At 33.6% G+C, this 24415-nt stretch overlaps 1 protein-coding gene and 1 long non-coding RNA gene across 2 annotated transcripts; both read left to right on the top strand.

Moving 5' to 3' along the window:
* Nucleotides 1-1394: 1394 nt before the first annotated feature.
* Nucleotides 1395-2816, top strand: LOC112729407 (uncharacterized). The gene is made up of 2 exons (XR_011868895.1): nt 1395-1732; nt 2157-2816. It is a non-coding gene; the product is annotated as an uncharacterized lncRNA (long non-coding RNA).
* Nucleotides 2817-16499: 13683 nt separating this feature from the next.
* On the top strand, nt 16500-22789 carry LOC140177366 (uncharacterized). Its single transcript, XM_072210462.1, has 6 exons — nt 16500-16855; nt 18642-18700; nt 19036-19176; nt 20412-20690; nt 21753-21860; nt 21957-22789. The coding sequence occupies exons 4-6, from the start codon at nt 20493-20495 to the stop codon at nt 22581-22583; spliced, it is 933 nt and encodes a 310-aa protein (XP_072066563.1). The 5' UTR covers nt 16500-16855; nt 18642-18700; nt 19036-19176; nt 20412-20492; the 3' UTR covers nt 22584-22789.
* The last annotated feature ends 1626 nt before the right edge of the window (nt 22790-24415 follow it).

Consider the following 24415-nt stretch of genomic DNA (forward strand, 5'->3'; position numbering starts at 1 on the left):
GATTACATCCAATGGTGAAAAATTATTCACTTTTCGTTTGATGGTTAAGTGCTGACCACAAAATACAAAAGTTGCTGGCCCCTAGACTTTTCCTTATGTTTAATTGGGATTAATATGAGAATGTATATAAAATTAGGGTTATGGTTTGATTTTGGGTGAATTTGAAATTAGAGATTTTTGAATAAATTGAAATTTGATTATTTTAATTAAATTAGGGTATAGAGTATTTAATTTAAAATATAATTTAACCTCTTAAAATTATTAAAAAAAAATATTATTTAACTGTCAAATTTACTAATTAATTTTCAATCTAATATTTTTAATTTAAAATATAAGGTAATATAATTAATTTTTTTTATTTATAAAAATTAAAGCATTAAATTTCAAAAAATCTCAATTGTTTAAATCATTTCATATAAAATTCTTATTCTTTTTAAAACTACTAAAATTTATAATTTAAATATAAAAATTTATTCAATATTATAAGATTAAGTAAAATTTTTAATTTAATTATAAATACTTAATTTAATTACTTTTAATACAACCATTTCTAAAAATAAAGTCTTTAATAAATTAATAAATTAAAATTAACTCATAACAATATTTTTTTGAAAATTCTAGATCTTACAAAAAGCGGACATTTTAGTCCCTAAAAAAATTAATACACAGATCAATCTCCAATATTTTTTTGTCAGACATAACAGTCCTCCGTCCATTTTACTTTTACCTTTTTCGTTAGAAACAAGTAAGGTGAATAATAATGTTTTGAAATTCAAATTAAAATATTTTCTTTTAATACAAAATATTTTTTAAAATAGAACATCTTTTGATTATATTAAATACAAAAATATCAAATAATTTTAACCTTAAATTTCTTGTAGAATAATCTCTAATTATTATTATTATTATTATTATTATTATTATTATAAATACATACATAAGAATCTAATGAATAAATTTATTATTATTTTTGTTCAAAAAATACAAAAAAATTATGGTACAGTATTATTGTGTAATTAATAATAATAATAATAATAATAATAATGTTATTAATTTTATTTTATTTTATTTTTTGGATGGAGAACTGTTATGTCTAACAAAGAAAAACATTGGAGATTGATCTGTATGTTAATTTTCTTTGGGGATTAAAATGTCTGCTTTTAAAATTTTTGGGGACTGATCTGAGTAATTATTCTGACGAAAAATAAATTAAGGACTGATGTATCTGCTAGAGTAAAACTTTAGAGATTAATTTGTGTATTAATTTTTCTTGAGAACTAAAATGTCCACCTTTAAAATCTTTGAGAGAAATTAGGTAATTACTCTTAATTTAATAATAAATGTAAGTAAATTACCAAACAAAATTTCCTAAAAAACAAAAGAAAAGACAAAGTGGACCCATCTTGTTGGACTTTGGAGATGAATGCATAACGAAGGCATTGTTTGTTGTCTCGGAAGGTTTTAACATTGAATGATATGATATTCAGAAGATGATAAAGAGATCATAGGTAGACCAGTGTGTCATTTTAATTTGTTGTTCCTTGCTGTTTTATATCAATATGGACGAGATCAACTTAGTGGAAGATATTCATAATAAGGAAGTGAATATCTCAATAAGCAAAATAAAACCCAGCAGAAGAATTAAAATGGCTGCAACCCTAAACCAAAGGAAATTATCAAAGTTTGTGATGATGAGATGCTCATGCCGTCTAGAATATAATAGGCACACAAGGTTAGTGTTCCACCCACTTTCTCTAAGATACATATATTTTTATTTTGTTTTAACCATCTTAATTAAAGAGTATATGATTTCATTGATTTGATTCTTGCTATTTATTATTCTTTGCTAACCCAAGCTCATCTTTTTCCTTTGGGTCTGCGAAAAGGCAAGAGCCAAAGAATTAAATAAGGGCTAGGATTAAAGAAAGACTATTGTTTATTTATTATTATTATTATAACAACCATGTGCTTCATCATGTTCAAAACCATTATCAACACATATTAATAATGATTAGTGGTTTGAGCAATTAACCTAGACTAATATTTAAATTATTATAACATCGCTTCAAAACGTGGTACCAACTAGACGTGATTGTTATTATTAATTTATTATAGTCCATTTATATTATTACATATTGAGAATTGGTATTATATAGCGTTGATTCCCCGGTATCAAGTGATGATGATGAAGAGTTGTTCAACTCTACAATCCCATGTCATGGCATATTCATATTTTTGGATTCACTCCTTCTTGGGATGCTCCAAGTTGAGTATCAAAACAAGAACAAATCACCATGGGCGAGCCACTCGATTCAGATTCAAACCTTCTTGATGGCTGGATGCATCTACTGCGCCGTGCTTGGAATCAAGATCTTCAACAAACAAGCTCGAAGTGGCTACAAGGGGAAGATTTTGAGCTTTGTCCTCCTAATTTTTGGATCAATTTCATGTGCATCTCTCTTGTCCATCATGTTGCACCCAATACTTTTATGGACTGTGCTCATCATCTGGGGATCTATACTTATAATACTAATGGATTATCACTCTCTCAAAAGCTTGATATATTGGATATTTGACTTGTTCTTCAAGTTAAATAATCTTCATAAGAGCAAGCAAGTTTCCAGCAACAACATTATAGCTCATCAAGTAGCTCATGTTATCTAAAACCTTTTGTTAAATCGGTACGTTTCTCTATTTTGATGTGCCGAGGATGTTGTTTAATTTGTAATATTAATTATAAAGGTTTATTTCTTCACAATTTATTTGTAACTTTGAAAAAAAAAAATTGGAATCTGAAGTAACTAGTTATTATAATCCATTTACTTCAATGATAAATTGATAATTTTTTTTTTGGGCTACTTTATTCCTTTATGGTATTCATGTTCAAACCCTAGAATCAATTAGGTTAATACCCTAGGGTATGTTCATGAATCAAGGCTCCAAGATGAACATGAAAATACAAAAAAGAGGAAGTATAAGAAGTCAATGAAATATCTGTATAATGTGTACAATGGAGATTTAGGAATGTCAATATTAGAGATATAACCATTAGTGTTACCTCTTCTTATTAACTTAAGCTTTTGGGATGAGTGGTTTCATGACATGATATCAGAGTTCGATCCTTGGTCAAGATGTCCGAAAAGTCAAGAGTTCGATTCTTGGTCAAAATGTTCATTTTTTAACTCATAATCCATTGTACACATTGTATAAATATTTCATTGGCTCCCTAGCGGAATTCAAAAAAAAAATTACAAAACGATAAGGATAATATACAAGGTCTAAGGAAGATTAATAAAACTAAAGTCTTATTTTAAGATTATATTTTTTTTTTGAAATTTGATCACTTTATTATTATAAGATATAAAATATGATACACACCAAAAAAATTAATTTCCTACCTAATTAATTTAATTTTTCAAAATGATAAATGAAAATAAACCATGTCCGCTACAAAAGAAAGCTCTACAGATATGTTTTATTTGTGAAAAAGGTTAAAACTTTATAAACCCTTCTTCTCTTATACATCAAAACAATTTTAAAAAAATAATTAAAAAAAAAAGCCCAAGAGAACACGCCAGTTGCATCAGCGTGATTGCAGGGGAGACACGAGCAGTCACCACATTGTTGCTTACCAAGCGAATTTGCATAACAATTACTCTAAATATTTATATGTTTTTATCTACAAGTTTAAATTTTGGAATGATTAGATTTTATGAAAAGAAGTCTACGTTAATTCAAAACCCTATATGGTGTTCACAACACCACCGGCCACCGCAGAATCACATCCCCCATGGCGACCGCCATCAACTCAGCCCACAGAATGTCTGTGTCCACCAAGAACGACGCAAAGATGGTAGCTATCTGTTGGATTTTTTGAGATCTCTTTTTACTTGGAGAAAAAGTTTAAATAGTTGAAGTGGTTGAAGTGAATTAGGATTGAAAGTGAGAAGTCTTATATGCAAGAAGAACATCAAATACTAAAGAGAAAAGAAGAGAGACTTATTTTTGTATATATACAAAATTGTCTTTATAAATTGGTCGCTATAGATTCGTCAACTCTTAGATCGAATTTTTAGACCGCGTGTTTTAGACAACTAATTTTTCGTTTTCACCGTTCGGATCTTCAATTTAATATCTGTAGTCGAAGATATTGGCTCCTACAGCAGTTTTATTTTTATAGTATTTTCATCTTTTTATTCTTGTTTTGTAAGTTTTGAAATTTAGATTATTTGACTTGTTGTATACATATTTTATATAGTAATTTATGACTCTTTTGTATTTCATTTATCATTATAAAAAAACTATTTTTCAATTTTAATAACTCATAATTTTTACTTCTCATGTTAAAAATTTATTTCACGTTAAATATTTTAGTGTATTAGCTTGTCTCTATTTTTTTATTTATGTAATTTTTTCATTGTTTTTGAGTATTATATAATGTGCTGCTATTAATACTTGTTACGAGTAAATATAGTTGTTTTTCTAATTCCTACAAATAAAAAATTATGTATTTTATTCCTATGCCTAGCTACTAGCGCAACCTCGCTCCGTACTCAATACTCATTGCAAATTAAAGCAAGCCCTTTAGAAACCCTTTAAAAAATATATAAATAATTTTATTTTATATCCAAATTTGAACGTATGTAAAATTAAATCTATTCCCTTTCTTTCTTTAAGACGCTCTATTCTTGTTATATTTCAGAAATTTCCTTTTTACTTTTCTATTGGGAATGCCCCTCTATGGTCTTGCTGCTATAACCTCAGGCTCAGAGTCTTTTTATAATTAACCTTTCAATGCAATAAAATACATTCCTTTGACGAGGAAAAAAAAAAAAAGAATAGTCTACATTATTGGAATGAAAAATTGATTCCAAATCATGCGCAACAATAATATAATTATCGATACATGGGGCTTTAAAGATTTACGATCAATAGGTTACTTTTGGCAAATAAATATTCCTCTTTTGTGTGTTTGTTATTTCATACTTTATTTGAAGTTCAATTCCAATTCCTTATGTTTTCTACATAAGTTATCAATTAAATAGAGTGGAAATTTAAAAAGAAACTGGACACCAAACGATAAAGATCTTCATTAAACATTAAAATAGAAGAGTAATAAGTAGGAGGTGAAGCGAAAGAAGGGGTTGTTTAAACTACAGAAAGAAAAAAAGACATCCAATAACTAATTGGGAATTATTAGGGTGTGTATGTAAAATTGAGAAAGGAAAAATGTTGATTAACATTTAAATATGAAGTAAGGATCAATATTATTTTTATCTTTTAAGGCTTGAAGTTAAAAATTAAAATCGTATTTTTTTTAAATAGTCTTTTAACATTATATTTAACATTAAAATTATTTTTTTAATTTTAAATATAATATTAGAGGCTATTTTAAATAAAAAAATTAATAATAATTTTAATTTTGATATAAATTTTAGAGACTAAAATACCTAAATAAACGTGTTACAGTGTTACTTAATTGTCACACTAAACAAATGATGTTGATAAGGAAATTGATTTAAGAAAACAACTAATTTACTCCAATTGTCTGTATTTTTTATTTTTGGGATTAGATTAACTTATTATCGATTTTTTTGTGAATTAAATCGACTCATTTTTCTACTTTTAGAGACCAATGTCACGGCTTTGAACACACTCCAACGCTACCGTGTCGACACTTGGATTTACTCAACTTTTTGAGCTAAGACCAAGTCAGCCTAACCCTCAATACTTAGCAAGAAAGCTAAGAATACAAGAGAACACAAGAGAAATGAAGCTTTGGTGGAAGAACATTTTATTACTCAAGTGTTTGTTAAAAATGATTCACACATTTCACACTAACTCTCACCTCCTATTTATAGCCATCCACCTCCTTAATGGATTGTTAGGATTAAATCTAATCAACGGTTTAGATTAATCATCTAGAACCTTCACTACAAATATCTATCCTTCCATATTTTTCTAAATACTTCTAGATTGTTCCATATCATTCTTCATACTCCTATATACATCCACACTCTTCTAGAATACTCTATGACCTTCCAAAGTCTTCTAGAACCTTCTAGAGTATTCCGGGACCTTCTAGGACATTCTAGAACATTCCGGAACCATCTAGAGCATTCTCAAAAACTCCAGAAAATTATACAAAAACTGTTAAATCTAACATTCTAAAATTTACCGTGACATTCTCCCCCACCTAATGCGCAAACGTCCTCGTTGCGTTCTATTCATGATAGTGCTTTAGGCGTTCTTGGAATTGCCACAGATCTTCATGAGCTTCCCAACTAGCTTCAGTTATCGGGAGCCCTTTCCACTTGATCAAGTATTAGATACTTGGTGGTACTCCTCTTCGTCGCACGACGCGATTAGCTAAGATCTCTTTAATTTCTTTATTAAAGGATCTAATCACCACGGGTGGAGCACGACTCGAGTCACCACTACTCGGTTTGTCTTGGTCTCCATGATATGGTTTAAGCATACTTACATGGAAGACCGGGTGGATCTTCATAGAGGGAGGGAGTTGTACTTTGTAAGCAACCTCCCCAACACGTCCAATGATCTCAAATGACCCTTCGTATTTGCGGATTAAACCCTTATAAACTTTGCAAAAGGCTTTGAATTGTTGTGGAAGAAGATTGATCATCACATTGTCTCCCACTTGATAGCTTGCATGTCTCCTCTTCTTATCTGTCCATTTCTTCATCCTCTTGGCAGCTTTGTAGAGGTAAGAACGAGTGACATCTGCTTGTTCTTTCCATGACTTAATCATATGATAAGCTCCAGAGCTCTTCCCTGAGTAAGAGGAAGAAAGAGAGTGAGGTGTAAGCGGCTGTTGTCCAGTCACAATCTCGAATGGGCTCTTCCCTGTAGACTCACTCTTTTGCAGATTGTATGAGAATTGAGCAATGTCTAGGAGTTTTGTCCAATCCTTCTGATTAGCGCTTACAAAATGTCTCAAGTAACACTCAAGTAAGGCATTCACTCTCTCAGTCTGCCCATCGGTTTGAGGATGGATGCTTGTTGAGAAATGAAGCTCCGACCCAAGGAGTTTGAACAACTCTGTCCATAGTCGTCCTGTGAAGCGTGGATCTCGATCACTAATGATGCTCTTAGGCAATACCCAGTACTTCACCACATTCTTGAAGAATAGTCGTGCTGCTTCCTCTACAATGCAGTCAGTAGGGGCAGGTATAAAGGTAGCATACTTCGAAAATCGATCCACTACCACGAGAATAGATCCAAACCCCTCAGACTTCGGTAAGGCAGAGATGAAATCTAGAGAGACACTTTTCCACGGTCGCTCTGATGGAGGCAGAGGTTCCAACAACCCGCTTGGTGTCTTGTTTTCAGTATTATCTTTTTGGCACACAAGACAAGTCTTCACATAGCTCTCCACTTCATCTCTCATTTAAAGCCAATAATAAGAACATTCAATGAGTGCCAAGGTCCTTCGTTGACCTTGGTGACCAGCCCACTTGGTGTCATGGCATTCCCTCACTAATTTTCTTCTTAGATTTTTTCATTTAGGGACGTATAGTCTTCTCCCTTTAGTGTAGAGAATGTCGTTTTCTAACCAAAATCTTTTGGTCTTACCTTCTCTAGCCAACTCCACCAACTTCTTAGCTAATGGATCGTGATGCAACCCTTCCTTGATGGTATGCATAATATCTCCTTAAACCATAGAAATGGCCGCTAAGTCAGCCTTGCGACTCAGCGCATCTGCTACCACATTAGTCTTGCCTGACTTGTATTCAAATTCGAAATCAAACTCAGCCAAGAAATCTTGCCACCTAGCTTGTTTGGGGCTTAACTTCTTCTGAGTTTGGAAGTAGCTTGTAGCTACGTTGTCTATCTTAACGATGAAGTATGAACCAAGTAAGTAGTGACGCCAAGTTCTCATACAATGCACTACCGCGGTCATCTTCTTCTCTTGGACGGTGTATCGCCTCTCTGTATCATTCAACTTGCGACTCTCAAAGGCAATCGGATGTCCTTCTTGCAGCAGAACCCCTCCAATAGCATAGTCAGAAGCATCAGTGTAGACTTCAAATACCTTTGAGTAGTCGGGTAGTGCTAGTACTGGTCCTTCTGTGATAGCAGCCTTCAACTCATCAAAGGCCTTTTGAAACTCCTTTGACCATTCCCAAGAGTGATTCTTCTTGAGAAGATCAGTTAATGGTGCAGCCTTGGCGGAGTATCCCTTGATAAACCTCCGATAGTAATTAGCCAACCCAAGGAATGACCTCAATTCAGATACCTTATTTGGCGACTCCCACTCTTTGATAGCCTTCACCTTTCCTTGATCCATACAGAGAGTTCCATCTTTAATGACGTGTCCCAAGAAGTGGACTTCGTCCCTTGCAGAGGAACACTTTTTCTTCTTGTTAAGTGCTCGATAGTCGATGCATAGTCTCAATGAATCATCATGCTTCTTTTGGAACAAGACTGGTGCGCCATAAGGTGCCTTCGATGGACGCATGAACCCAGCATTTAGCAAATTCTTGAGTTGCTTCTTCAACTCCTCAAGTTCTGGTGGTGCCATCCTATACGGTGTTGAGGTGGGCGGCTTTGCTCCTGACTCCAATTCAATCTTGTGGTCCACCTTCCTCTTAGGTGGTAGTTGTTTTGGCAACTCGGGAGGCATCATATCCTTATTTTCTTCAAGGACTTCCTTGACTTTGGGAGGGACGTCTTCTCTTTCGGATGTTGACTCCTCTTGTAATAGAGCCAAATATGTAAGCTCTCCCTTCTTGAACCCTTTCTTGAGTTGCATAGCAGAAAGTATCGGTGGTCCGCCAACTTTAGAGACTGTAGGGACCATGCATGGAGACCCTTTCTCCATGACGCATATTACGTTGTAGTATGGCATAGGTATTATATTTGCCTTCCTTTGCAAATCGAGCCCGATGACTATTTTAAAATCGTCCATGGATGCTACTGAAAAATCCACAAGGTCCTTCCAAGAACCAAGAGTCATCTCAACCCCTTTTGCTATTCCCTTAAGGGGTTCACCCTTGGTATTCCCGGGTTTGAACCAGCCATTCTTTTCAATAATCTTCAACCCAAGCCTCTTTGCTTCATCAAGCGTGATGAAGTTGTGTGTAGCACCAGTGTCGATCATAGCCATGACAGGTTTTTCATTGATAAAGGCTTTGACATAGATCAAGACTTTCTTTTCTGTAGTGCTTGCCTCTTTGCCCTTCACATCATTTATGTATTGGATAGATCCAACACACTCAATTACTTGAGTTTGAGCTTCTCGTTCCTCGGCGATAGATGCCAAAGTCCCTAGCTTGGGACAATCCTTCATTTGGTGTGGTCCCTTGCACACGAAGCATCCTCCTTTGGGCACGAAGCCTTCTTCTTTTCTTCGTACTCTTTCTTTGAAGAGTATTTTTCTTCCTTCTTGGTTGAGAAACTCTTCCCCTTGTCTCCCCCACCTTTAGCAGAACTAAGCTTGGAGGAAGACTTGGGTTTAGAGTCTCCCCTATGATACTCAGTTAGTGATTCGGCCACCATGATGGCCTCATCGACATCCTTAACATTCCTTCTTTGTAGTTCTTGCTTTGCCCAAGGTTGGAGTCCATCAATGAAGAAGAACAATGCATCCTCTGATGCTAAGTTGGGGATTTGAAATGTGAGAGTAGTGAACTCCTTTACGTAGTCGCTAATCGTACTCTTGTGCTTCAACTCCCTCAACTTCTTCCTTGCTTCATAAACCACATTCTCAGGGAAGAATTGTCTTTTCAACTCCCTTTTAAAATCTTCCCATGTGGCTATGTTGCAAGTACCCTTTTTCCATATCTACGCACTTTCTCCTCCACCACAAAGTAGCATTATCAGAAAGGTAGAGAGCTGCAGTGCGTACCTTTATTGCTTCTTCGACCACCCCTTGGCCTTTGAAGTACCTCTCCATTTTCCATAGGAATTTCTCCACCTTGCGAGCGTCCTTTATGCCCTTGAACTCCTTTGCCTTGGGGAGATCAATCTTTGTCGTTTCCCTTATAATGGTTGGTTGAGATTTTGCCTCCTCGAATCAAACTCAAACTTCCTCAAATAACTTTAAGGAATTCTCAAGCTTCTCTTCAATTTGGAGCATGCTTTCTTTGAAAGCATCTAGTTCTCCTAACACGTGAGTCTCGAGGGTTTCCTTATCATGTTCTATCCCTTGGAAACGCTCATCCATAGAGGATAGAACATTTTCCAACACAGAAACTCTCTCTTCTAAGAAGTTAGAGTCCTTACCTTTAGGCTCACTTGAAGAACGGACCTTTTTGCCTCCCCATTGAGAAGGAATAGCATTCGTTCCCCTTTAAGACTCAACATGCTCCATGGTGATACTATAAGCTAAGCCATACCCACAAGCAACTTGTGCTCTCTCTCGAACCTTGATCTGATGCCGAATTGTCACGGCCTTGGACACACTCCAACGCTACCGTGCCAGCACTCGGACTTACTCAACCTCTTGAGTTAAGACCAAGTCAGCCTAACCCTCAATACTTAGCAAGAAAGCTAAGAATACAAAAGAACACAAGAGAAAGGAAGTTTTGGTGGAAGAACATTTTATTGCTAAAGTGTTTGTTACAAATGATTCACACATTTCACACTAACTCTCACCTCCTATTTATAGCCATCTACCTCCTTAATGGATGGTTAGGATTAAATCTAATCAACGGTCTAGATTAATCATCTAGAACCTTCACTACAAATATCTATCTTTCCATATTTTTCTAAATACTTCTAGATTGTTCCATACCATTCTTCATACTCCTATATACATCCACACTCTTCTAGAATACTCTATGACCTTCCAAAGTCTTCTAGAACCTTCTAGAGTATTCTGGGACCTTCTAGGACATTCTAGAATATTCCGAAACCATCTAGAGCATTCTCAAACACTCCAAAATATTATACAAACACTGTTAAATTTAACATTCTAAAATTTACCTTGACACCAAGTTTTACCATTACTCCAAAAATAGAATGATGTACTAGTTTGTTTATTATTATTGCTAGATGTACGCAATGAATATAATATAAGTATAACTTCTTGTAAAAAATAATTTAGCGAATGATTCTTTAAGAAGTTTATTTTAGTTAAACTATTCTTAGATTCCATTTATTTAAAACTATTTCTACTGAGATTACATAATAGTATCCTAATTATGGTAGTATTTAAATAAAGACATTTAAAACGTCTTTTTTTTAAATATTTTTTAATAATTAAAATTTAATATATATAATCGATTAAATTGTATTATTTTTGTCATAAATAGATCGGACAAATCAATTTAATCGAAAAATTGATGAACCAAATCTTAAACCGATCTAAATTAATATTTTTTTTATAAAAAATAACTACAATATTCTTATTATAGAAAATGAGTAAAATACTCTAATTATATATATATACTAATTTTGAGAACCTTAAATCTTAACCCGATGACGACACAGAAAGAAGAGAAGGATTAGGATTTAGAATTCTCAAAATTCTCTCTCTCTCTCTATATATATATATTTTAAAAATTTTCTATAATAAAGATATTATAATTATTTTTTATAAAAAATATTAATTTAAATCAGTTCAAAATTTGATTCACCGATTTTTTGATTAAATCAATCTATATAATTTAATTTTGACAAAAATAACACAATTTAATCAATTATATGTATTGAATTTTAATTACTAAAAAATATTTTTTAAAAAAGACGTTTTAAACATTTTATATGAGTAACTCCCTTAATACATACTATTTTAAATGACTAAAATAGATATTTTTACAAAGCTAAACATCTGTTTTATTTTATTTTTTCTAAACATCAATGTGGTACTATGAATGATATACTCATATGAACTACTAAATACAACTTAAATAAAATCAATGGAACGTCTTTTATATTTTCTAGCGAGTGTATTTTTTTTTAAAATAAAAAGTTTAATACGATAAGATGGAACATCAATGGAAAAGTATTAAACAGATAAAATAAATTAATTTTTAATTATTTTCAGCAAATATCATCATCAACCAAAAAATCAAATATCACTTCACTTTTTGTAACTCTTAATCGACCTATTAACTACTCTCGTAACACCTACCAACGCAAGTTGGCACAGATTGATGAGGGTCTGTGTCCCTTAACCATCTCTCCCGAGTTCGATACTCACTGGAAGATGGGAATGGAGCTTGCTTGCTTGGGAGGGTCGCTCACTTTGTGTGCCTCTGCAATACCCGAGGGATTAGTCATTGGGCTTTCAGCTTGATGGATACCCTGGTGCAAAAAAAAAAAAAAAAAAAAAAACTACTCTCGTAACACCTATTTCTTGATTCCTTAAGATTCTGTCATTCCTTTTCAATCAAGTGCTCCAAATGATAATAATAAAACCAAATTCACTAACATTCTATCAATTCGACTGCATGATTGACCCCTGAACCACGTAAATTTACGGTCATTCAGTTCTATATCTACCAGTTTCATATTGCTGTTGACACACTAGCGCCTTTTCTTTATTCCAACTGCACAACCTCATTGAAGACACCTATGTAGTAAAGAGGAACTTGACATATTCCCGATAAAAAACTCAACTATTTTCACACAGCAAGCTTCTCTTCCCTTGTATGTGCACCATACACCAAGCAAACCGCACAAATAAAAATTTGAATTTGGATCTTCTAAATTTTGAACTTTTACTTTAGAGGGTAAAGTATAATCTTCTACCCTTAAATGATTTCTCTCTTATATTTACTTTTAATCCCACCTATGAAATGAATGGTAAGAGATCACACTTTACTCTCTAAAGTGAAATTCAAAATTTAGAGGATCCAAATCTTGAAAATTATTGTTTATCAATTCCCCTTCTATATACAACCATCTCTCCCCTTTGTAATAATTACTCAACCTAAATATCATATCATCCCACATTATTAATAAACTTCCGGAAGCACCTTCCGATCCCACAAATTCCAAACTCACCGCATCATTATCCCAAAATTGCACTACATCAAACTTAGTAATCACATCCTTCTTTGTCTCTATCAATCCTAACATATTCACATTATTTTTATGCTTAAATTTTTTACCATTTCTCACTTTCCAACACCCCCTAAACCCCTCACATTCTACGAACTAAAATCATTTAAAAACTTTATTACACATCCTATTCCGATTTTTTGGCGGCTCCTTCTTACTTTCTCTTTCTGTTTTGCTTGCCTTCTTTTTTGTGCCAATACTTCATTTTAAGTTTGGAGAATAGCCATAATGTCCTCATCCTCGTCATACAAAACAGCTCCTGATTCGACCGCCAGATCCCAAGCAGCCCTGTTTTCAGCCATATCTTTATCCCAACTTTCTCCATGCTCATCTTGATTAGTTTCACTGTCTGCATCGTATTCTGCCTCCCCCAAATCTTTCAAGTTTCTTACAGCCCCTTCATCCTTCAACCCAGTTTCTTCCACCACTGTATTCTCATCCTTTAAATCTGAATCATGCACTGCATCACCCTTCATTAGACATATGCCAACATGCTACTTACCACTCCCGTCCAAACTAGCGTGGATCTCATTAACTATACTTGGTGGAATGTTTTCCTCTGCTATGCTGTTCGGACAATTCTCCGCACCTCCGCCAATCTCCTTTCCGGCTTGATTCTACTCGTCGGGTGTATTAGTGGTTTCACGCTCCTCCCTGCCCTCCACACCATCAAACTCAACGCGGACATTATCACATCCGCCACCAGTAGCTGACTTCCGCGCTGCTGCTCCCAAATCAGCCTCGTCAGCACTGTTCACTGTGGCATCAACCTCTTTACGAACTCCATGACCAGTCACACCTCTCTCTTCACTGTCGCCTACAGCAGCCAGCAAGGAGGCCCTTTTAAAATGCACAATGACATACTCTCTGTTGCACCACACAGCCACTTCGTCGCCACACCCCCACTAACATATTGGGCCTTATATGCTTCAACCAGCCCAAATTGAACTTTTGTTCAACACCAAATCAATCCCTTCTTTCCGTTTATCCCTATATTCCCAAGTCCCCGTTCTTTCAAAGATTGCTTCGTTACTGATTGTTTGAGATCCTATAGATTCCGCACTCACTATAACTGTCGGATACACCAAAGGATTATTCGTTCGCGTTTTCAAAAAACCATGATGCCACTCATCCAAATCTTCAACGGCAATTACCTTTCTATCCTTGTCATGCTCTGCCTCCCGTAGTCCCTGTAGTATCATTACCACCGCATCTCATCCTAACTCCAACGGTTCCCTCTGAGCTTCTAGTTCTTCATTTCCATGGTGTTCCAAGACAACTCTCCCTTTCTCCTTCACCTCATTATCCTTTTCTTTAATTTTTTTCTGTTTTTCATCAGGAGACTCTGTACCATCTTCATCGTGCGTAGTGGTTATTTTTCGGTCATCAATCCTCCTCCTATACTTAGTCTCACCCACAAAGATCTTCTTACTCCTTAATTGCATTCCATTCATCTCCTGATGGCCTTTAACGCCCCTCCTTTTGTAGTATACCTGATGAAAGCAAACAGATGGATCCGGTCATACCTCTCTTTAGGTACCAAATAAATATCATTTATCCTTCCTGTACACTTGAATATATGAAACAATTTATTCTTCGAAACATGATAAATTATCCATAAAAATTGTGAATGATTCACTTTCCAATCGGAGATAGGCTTTCTAGTTCCAAACTCGTAGATCTTTTCTAATATGGGACTGTCTAGCTTTATCCCACCTTACATTAGGCATAGATGAATTATGGACGAGAAGTATGTACTCTCATAATGTGACTGAATTGGTCCTAGTTACTCTTCGGGACGGAGTGGAAGAAGGAAGGGGGAGATTCTCGAACGAAGAAAAGGATCCAATGACTTGGAAAGAATTGAACGAGGAGTCGTATGAGGTGAAAATCTCATGTACGGTTCTGTAGAGTGGCAGTAACTGGTGGTTGATCGTGTATTTCATTATAGTTCTATGATTCATAGTATCATTTTCTATTTGATACCTTTGAATTCCATATTCGAAGTTGCGATCGAATCGATTCTTTTTCATGAATCGATTCAATACATTTCTTATGTACCCATAGGTGCTATATTGGATTTGAATCAGATTTCGGATCAATCAATATATTGGATTTAAATCAATATATTGATTGATCCGAAATCTGATTCAAATCCAATATAGCACCTATGGGTACATAAGAAATGTATTGAATCGATTCATTAAAAAGAATCGATTCAACTTCGAATATGGAATTCAAAGGTATCAAATAGAAAATGATACTATGAATCATAGAACTATAATGAAATACACGATCAACCACTGCGAAATAAGAGTCTCGAGGAAGAAGCTACGATCAGTGAGAGTGAACAGAGGTAAAAAACTTGGAGTACGCCTACAAGACGAACAGAAAAACGTTACAATTGTGGTTATAGTTGTGGTTATACAAAGATATCTCAAGATCTTTGGAGGACATAGACTATGAGATAGACATATTTCTCATGATGAAGAAACATATTGGATAAATTATATAGTACACTACCCTTCTTCGTAGTATTCAATTTTCCTTTTCATTGCCCACATTTCTTGAACATATATGCATGTTCAATACATTAAAATGTTTTTATTTTTATCTTATATTTATTTAATTTATAAATTTAATTTTGATACATTAAGAGTATGAAATAATTTTACACATGTATTGAATTACGTAATATTATATATATTAACAAAAATAACTATTTTTACATTTTTTCGTGTGAATAGTCATCTAAAAAAATATATATAATAGAAACATATGTGATTGAACAGCTATATAAAACGTTTTAATACCATCATCACATCAAAATTATTAAACTCTTAATTTGTATCCAATAGTCACTACAAGAAAAAGCGTGTTTATCGACGGCAAAAATCGACGGCTATTTCTGCCGTCGATAATTTTCGACGGCCTGCTGTCGATATTACTAAAAAAAATAATTAAAAATAAAAATATTAAAATCGACGGCCTAGTCGTCGATATTTTTATAATGCATTAATTTATTTCCCTATTATCGTCATAGTATAGGCGAATCAGCAGTCGAAAATAAAATCGACGAATATGGCGTCTATTTTATTATTTTAAATATCGACAACTTTGCCGTCGATAAATTTGAACGGTCTAGATTACCTTCTAAAATTGGATGAATGGTCTAAATTTAATCTATATAATAGACGCCATATGTGTTTTTTTTATATTAAAATCGACGAATGTGTCATCTATTTTATTATTTTAAATATCGACAACCCTGCCGTCGATAAATTTGAACGATCTAGATTACTTTCTAAAATGGAATGAACGGTCTAAATTTAATCTATATAATAGACGCTATATGTGTTGTTTTTTTATATTAAAATAAAAAATTTTGTCGTCTATTTTATTATTTAAAATATTGACACCTTTGCCGTCGATAAATTTGAATAAAATCGACAAACAGGTCGTCGATTTTTATCACTAAAAATACATTTTCTCAACTCCTGCTTCTAAAGTTCAGAAACGCATGTCTTCCCCAAATTCAAGCTAGGTATTTTTATCACTAAAAACGTTTTCTCTTCAACACCGCCTCCGTCCGACACCACCACTAGCGACCACCATCGCCTACCCTCTCTCTCTTCCTTCTTCTCTTTCTTCCCCATTTCTCCATTTCTTCGTTCCTGCGTGCGACACCCCTGTTCGTGGAGTCACCCTCTGTCCGCGTCTTCAAGCACCGACAAGCAACCACCAGCGGCGGCGACCTTCTGTGCCACCGCGACATCACCACCACCCCACCGCCTCTCCGTTCTTCTTCCTCCTTTCATCAATGCAGGTTCCTTTCCCCTGTTCCCTGTCTTTCTTTTCTTTATTTTCACTGCTTTTTAATTCTATTTTTAGAAATTTTGGTTAGGCTTAGGTTTGTTAAAACTTGTGTTTCTGGACTGAAATTGTTGTTGGCTGTATCTTTCTGAAATTACTGGGTTGAATGTTGCTTAGATTAAACTGAAATTTACTGTTTTGAACTCTGCACACCACATGTTCGGAGAAATGCCTGAATGGAATTTTTGTATGTAAGGCTTTATTATTATGATTATTATTAGGTTTATTTTTTCAATTTTATAACATTTTGATAGAGTAAAATAGTAAATAGTGAATTGTATCTAGCTAGGGAAGAATCTAATAACACATCGTTTGGGTAATGAGCTCGATGGAGTTCAATGGTTGGTACCACACTTTGGTAAAAGCTAAGGCACATTTTGTGTGGTCCGCTAGTTTTAGTTTGTACTTGAGACACACACACTTTTGGTGAAGAGTACTGTCAATAATGCACGATTGTTGATTATGCTTTGAATTTTGTACTTGCTTCTACTCCTATGAAGATTCACGTTATTACTTAATTATTGGTTCTTTCTCATTCATGCACTTTATGCAATTCACTTTTCTACATCTATGTATTAGTTATGGAAATGAATAAAAAGCTTTAATGAAAGTCTCCTTTTCCATCTTTTGAGGGCTTCAATTGAACTTTGTTACCCTAGAAAAGATTATCTAATTATGTCAATAAAAGTAAAGAGCAGCTTTTTTGAAGAAGCATAAAGATGAATTTTCCTCATGATTCAGATAGACCATAGCTTATAATAAAAAATTAAGAAAAACGAATCTAGTAGTGGTGTTGGAAAACTTGATAAATATGAGATAAAATTTATAAAGCTGTAGAAAGAGAAATCTGAATCTAATTTAGATGAGGAAAAGGTTGTTCTACAAGGAAAGTATTTGCATATTTTTTATTCTTTATAATATATATAATGCATGATAAAAAAATAACATCATCAATCATCCATTCTTTACTTTTTGTTGTTTGCTAAGGAAGAAGGCAAATTTTACTTCACGTGAAGAAAATGATGCATATAGAAGAGAGTACCCTTAGATCTAATACTTCTAATTTTTGTAGTGATATTCTATAGCTTTTTTGCGTACTTGAACATTGATGGTGAAGAGGATGGCTTTGGAAATATGAAGGAAGACAAGGGTAGTTTGGGAAGTGAGCAGAAAAATATTAGATGCATCATTTGTTATTAGATTTATGGTACTCCTATATATTATGGGAAAACAAATTCAATTAGCATGTACATTATTGAGAAGAAAAACTGCTATCATATCAAAATCTGTGTTATAAAACTTACATCACAAACACAATCATGCCTTATTGCCTTATAACTTAAATAATAACCAAGTCTATCCAAGATATCAATTCCCTTCAACAGAACAGAACTATGAGCGACTCAGTCGTGAAACTTGTATTAGCAATGGCTAAAGCATATTGTATCCGTGTTAATGACCTATGCATTTTGTTCTGTTTTCCTTTTGAAATCTGGCACAAATCTATTGGCTCTTTGGATTCCATCCTCATTTTTATTAATAACAGTCTCAAGACAAAAATATAAAAATATTAAAATGATTATTTTTCTATTGTTTCAATACCTTATAGTTTATATAGTATTTTAACGTGACTTTCATTTCTTCTCAAACATTTAGAGTTATATCTATAGATTGCAATGATTCCCTGTTCCTAACTATATATTTTGATTTTCTAACAACAACATATACATTTGAAGCAGCTTTCTTAAAAGATTCCCTCTCTCTCTGGTGCTGCAAAGTTAGGATTTCCTATGACCAGGTACACTACCCTTTTCATTTCTTTAATTATTGCTTGCTGTAATTTCAGCTCAGGTATTAGCAATTGCCAACTTCTGCTTATTCTTCATGTGTTGATTGCTTGCTTGATTTCTTGTTAGCTAGTTTTAAGTTTGTTGGAATTTGAAATTCGGTTACTGATTAAGCATTTTGTTACTAGCTGATTCTGTTTTCTGGTTTAGCTTCTTGGAGCTTAGTTAGTTTTCTGCTTCTTTGTGAAGTATGAGGAATCATCAATATTGAAAGAATATTCAGTTTTCTACTACCGAACTCAAGATTCTGATATACTCTTTTGCAATATTTGATATTTCTATGCAGCATTTCACAGTGGGAATTGTAGTGGTGTGGGTCAATAGAATCTTTTGATCAAAGAAACAATAGTGGAGTATTTGGTTCTTCATCATATACACTATCACAAAGTATTGGTAGAGTTTAAGACTCCCAAAAAAGCTATTCAAGGTTTAACCTTCTACTTTTTTATCTGTATCTGCTGTGAGATAATTGATTTCAAAGGTGTATTTTTCTGGACATCCCTGCAACTGCAAGTGTTGGTTGTTTTTGCTTCTACTTTTAAGTCTTTGCGTGAAGTAATAATGAATGAGTTAATGAAACTAACATAAGTGGAAAGGGGTGTATAGTGATATTAATGTCTCCGATGGAGGCAACCACCAGATCCTACATGTCCTGATTGAGATCACGGTGGTGGGGCCTCAATCACTGAATCTCCCAAGTAACGTTAAAGAACACCAATTTTTTAATAAACTCTCTTCTGCTTCATTTGATTATTAAAGCCTAATATTGTTGAAGTTTACCCCTGCTGCGATCCATGTGCAAACCTTTTATTTGAATTTCAATCTGCACAAACATCAAACATGACACCCATTGGATTCTCGACAATATTACTATTAAACTTGTGACTAGCCCAATCATGTGTAGTTGTGTACAAAGTTATGCATATCTATTATTATGCTTCTCTGTTTCACTTTTTTTTAATTATTTTCTGTGTGGTATGAGAGAGAGAGAGAGAGTGAGAGAGAGAGAGAGAGGGTGGGTAGGTTTGTTTGAGTGTGGTGTTAGTGTTGAGAGAGCGTAGCTGTCTGTCTGCTTGCTTGCTTTTCCCTAATTTATGACTAAAAGTGACTTATGAGAGAGAGCAAGTGTGTGTGTATATGTGCAACTGTGCATTGCAAATTGAAACTAGTTGCAGGATAAAGCTTAAATTATCTTTAGATTTTGCTTAAATTATGATTACAAAGTAAACCAAAAGTACTAGATTAGTCGTATTCTTGTCCTTTAAATTGATGGCTTATATATAATTGTACCATAGACCTAAAGTTGTGGCTTTTGAGCTCTGAAGGATCATGTCCACAATCTAAATTAATAGCTTTCTTTAATTTAATTATTACCTTAATTTTTTCAACATTGTCTTAGATGAAACTAGGCACTCAACTCGAACTAGAAAAAAGATCAGCATATTTAGATGATTTTCACTACATGATTGTATTATCTAAACCTCATTATTATTTTTCGTTTTATCCTAATATTTTACATAATTTTGCTATTAGAGAGAATTCTGATATCTTTAGATTATTATTACTTGTTAAACTCAGCATTACTTGTTATTTATTTGTCAGCAAAATAAATTTGTATCTGTTCAGAGGCTAAATTTTATTCAAATGATTTTTTTAAAATAGAAATGCTTTGACATTATTGATACGGAAGAGGATGATATCTATCAAGCTTGGAGGTTTAGGGCTGCCAAGCGCTTGCGAGGTATGCTCCATGCCATTCGCAAAAAAGGTGCCCGTCCATATTGGATCCCACCAGAAGTTCTTGGTGAATTGATGAGACGTTGGAACACTGATGCCTATAGACAATTACAGGTGAGAAATACAGCTACCAGGAAATCGACTCGAGGTACTTCTCTTCACACTGCAGGAGGCACCACCTTTCCAGAAGCGAGGTTACGCTTGGTAAGTTGCTTATAGAATTTGTAATTTATATTTATATTATACAGAATTTGAATATAAATTGATAAAATAAATAATATGTATTTGCATGCACTATACATAGAAAGGACACAGTAGATAGCCTGCTTTATAATTCCTACTAATTATTAGATATTAGATTTAGAAAAAATAAATAAATAAATAAGTGTTTCCATTGTGTCGTTTACCTGGTAATTGGTATGTGAAAATATACAACTATACAAGGAAGCGTTAATGATATTAGTGTTCACTTCAATGTGGATGATGAAAATATGATACTTTCAAATGATTGATGAAAATATGATACTTCCAAATCCCTGGTGGTGTTCAAACAAGGTTGTCCCTGATCTAGGCCTCGGTCAATTCTCGCAGCTTCCTAATAGCCAAGTTCCCGGCGAGTTCGATGCACTGGAACCAGGTAGGAGGCATCATGTGAATCTAGAGTAGTCCGGGGCCTATGATTCACTTCCTTGGTCACTTAATGCACTTAATGCACTTCATGGGAACATGTGCTACTTGATTGCTGTTGCTATTTTTAATTCAGTTGTGAAACTTTCAGCCACTAAATCAATCATCTAAGAGTAGACATTGTTGCTGTCTTTCTACATGGGTATGGCATTACTACCACATATAGAAGTAAAGAATTTGTTCTTTAGTTCAGTTTTTGTTTAGGTACCAATTGTTTATTCAAGCTATTCCCTTGCATTTTGATTGTTTTTTCTTCCCTTCCCTTTAGTTATCAAAACTAAATACATCTCCTGAAGTTGCATTGATTTTCATGAGGTTTATCATTAGTAGTAAGGTTCTGCACGAATTTTCTTGCTTATTTTATATCCAAATTCTCTGCATATGTAGATATGATTGAATTGGTTATTTGGTTATGCTTTGGTAAGCCTTAATCAATAGAGAGTGAAATCCGTTCTTAATAATGATCTTGATCTAGTTTCTTCTTGAATTGATGCAAACTGCTGAGTTTTATTTTCTGCTTAATCAATTGCTTAGTACAATACATCCCATATTACATGATAACTTGGTTACATTATGTAGAATCATTCGCTTGGAAGACAATCACGTATGGATGAGTTTTTTGAGCACACTCATACTCGCAAAGAGGATAGGACTCAATGGGTTGATGAACACTCCCAAAAGACAAAGGTAACTTACCTTTATTAATTGTAACTATTTTGTTATCTAATTGTTATACATTATTAATACTTATAGTAGTTTATCAATCATTTCTCCTCATTGTAGGATATATTTCAAGAGTGTATGTTTCAGGCTGAGCAAGAGCGGCAGGCTGCTATAGAGGCTGGTGTAATTGATCCACCGCCTGTCTCTGAGAAAAGCATATGGATTGAGACATTGGGTGGAAAACGAAGAGGTAGGGTATATGGCATGGGTGAGGTAAGGAACTCTTCCATGGTGCGGCCTCGAGTTGATGGGCCAACCACGACCACCAGCGCTGATGTTTTGGATCTTAGAGAACGAATCATAATACTCAATAGGGAAGTTGAACAACATGCCGCTAAATATAGAGAGCTTGAAGACCACTACCAAAGGGAGAAAAGAGAGTGGCAACAGACTGTTGAATCCTTGCGTGAGGATCTCAACACCAGTAACTCACAGATGGATCAATTTAGTCATCAGTTGAGCAGTTTGACTGAGTATGTGAGAGCCATGGGTCCTAGTAGTTCTGGATCACGTGTTCCCCCACCTCCTCCTTTTATTTTCCCAAGCTCTCAGAAAAGCACAGCCCCAGCCCCAGGTAGAAAACTCCCACCTATTCTGCAGCGACCAGGACAACCACAGAGTTCTCAAAGGGAGGATGATTCTGACGATTTTGATGACTCAGATGATTATTTAGACGAGTATGAGTAGGTTATTTAATTACTTTACTTTGAATATTTTATATTATTAGTAGATTGCAATTTAAACGAATATAACTCTAAGTTTAGTTATTTATCTTGTCTTGAGTCTTTATGTTAGAGGGTTATTTATTATTTTGATATGTTTGTAAACTCATTATCTAATATTTAGTATAAATTTTATTTTTATATTTAAAAGTTTATTTGTCTTGTTATCTAATATTCTGTTTAAATTTTATTTTTATATTTAAAAGTTTATTTGTATTAACGGTTTACTATTTTTCAAATAGAAAAAATAATAAAACATATAACTATTAAAATCGACGGCAAAGTTGTCGCTTTTAAAAGTTAAAATACACAAATCTAAATAATTAAATCGATGGCAAAGATGTCGATTTTATTCAAGCACATATCGACGGCCTTGACGTCGATTTTATTAAACATATTATAGACAAAAGTGTTGTTGATTTTATTGAGTTAAATATCGACACAAAGGCTGTCGATTTTATTGAATAAATTATCGACAAAGAGGACGTCGATTTTAAATAATAATATCGACGGCAATGTTGTCGATTTTATTAAGAATGTAAAATTCTCACACCCATATTACAGACGGAACTGACGTCGATTTTATTAAATTATTATCGACGGTCATGAAAGCCGTCGATTTTATTAGCATTTTGAAAAACCGACAGGCTTTATAGCGACCAACTGCGCTGTCTATTTTGCCGTCGAATTTCAATATTATCGACGGCTAAGCCGTCGATTTGGCCGTCGATTTTAACAACGTTTCTTGTAGTGAGTTTAACAATTAGACATAATTATGGGCCATTATGATAGTTTCATCCAAATTATTTTGTTAAGTATTTATACAAGGCCTATTACCATGGCCATTAAGTCTATATTTTATCCAACAAACTACATAATAATATGTATGTGAGATTATTGTACAATATCTAGTAATATATATGCATCACGTATTTCTTGAAAAATGCTACACTCACAACAAAACCACTAGAAGGATGATTTGCCAAAAAAAAATCAAAACCAATACGTGAATGATGTTTTATACTAAATTATTTTTCATGACAATTAAATGTAAACAAATTAAAATTTTGCTAGATGAAAGCTTTTGGAAGACCAACAAATTAAATGTATGCATGTGTTGTTGATTCTGTAGTTTGGAATGATAGTAATTTTCATGTCTAATGGTCTCAGTAAAATAAATACGGTGAAAAGATCTCAAGAAAAGTGTGTGTGTGTGTGTTTTTTTTAAGTATTATATTTATTGATGAAAAATAGTACTTTAAAAAAGTGGATGTTCAGTAATTTCATAACATACTCAACGTAGTATCTCTAGTAATCATAGCCAATATGAATATTTTAATGTTATAACTTTTGTTTTTTTTTATCTAAATTTAAAACTTATAATTATATTGAACCACTAGCAAGGATGAAATCAAAGTGTTTAAAGATAAATTAATTATCATTAATTGCCAACATAATTAATCAAAAGACAGTTATTAATAATTAATAATATTATTCAAACTAATTTTTATAATAATAAATTGAGCAACATATAGAAGATAAAATTCTAACATTGGAAACTATGTTTTTAATCGATTTTTTTTTAAATATCTCTATCTTTTAACTAGGATGACAATACTCGAATTTACGAATATTCACCCCGTACTGGATGAATTTTTACCGGAGTGAGATCTTAGACGAAGAGGGATGAAATCAAATTTAAATAATTCTCGTCTTGTCATATACATAATATATGTAAAATAATTAATAATATTGTATAATATTCAAGTTTTTATTTTAATTTATATTATGTATAAG

The sequence above is a fragment of the Arachis hypogaea genome, chromosome 12 (genome assembly GCF_003086295.3).
Source record: "Arachis hypogaea cultivar Tifrunner chromosome 12, arahy.Tifrunner.gnm2.J5K5, whole genome shotgun sequence".
Classification (NCBI taxonomy): domain Eukaryota; kingdom Viridiplantae; phylum Streptophyta; class Magnoliopsida; order Fabales; family Fabaceae; genus Arachis; species Arachis hypogaea.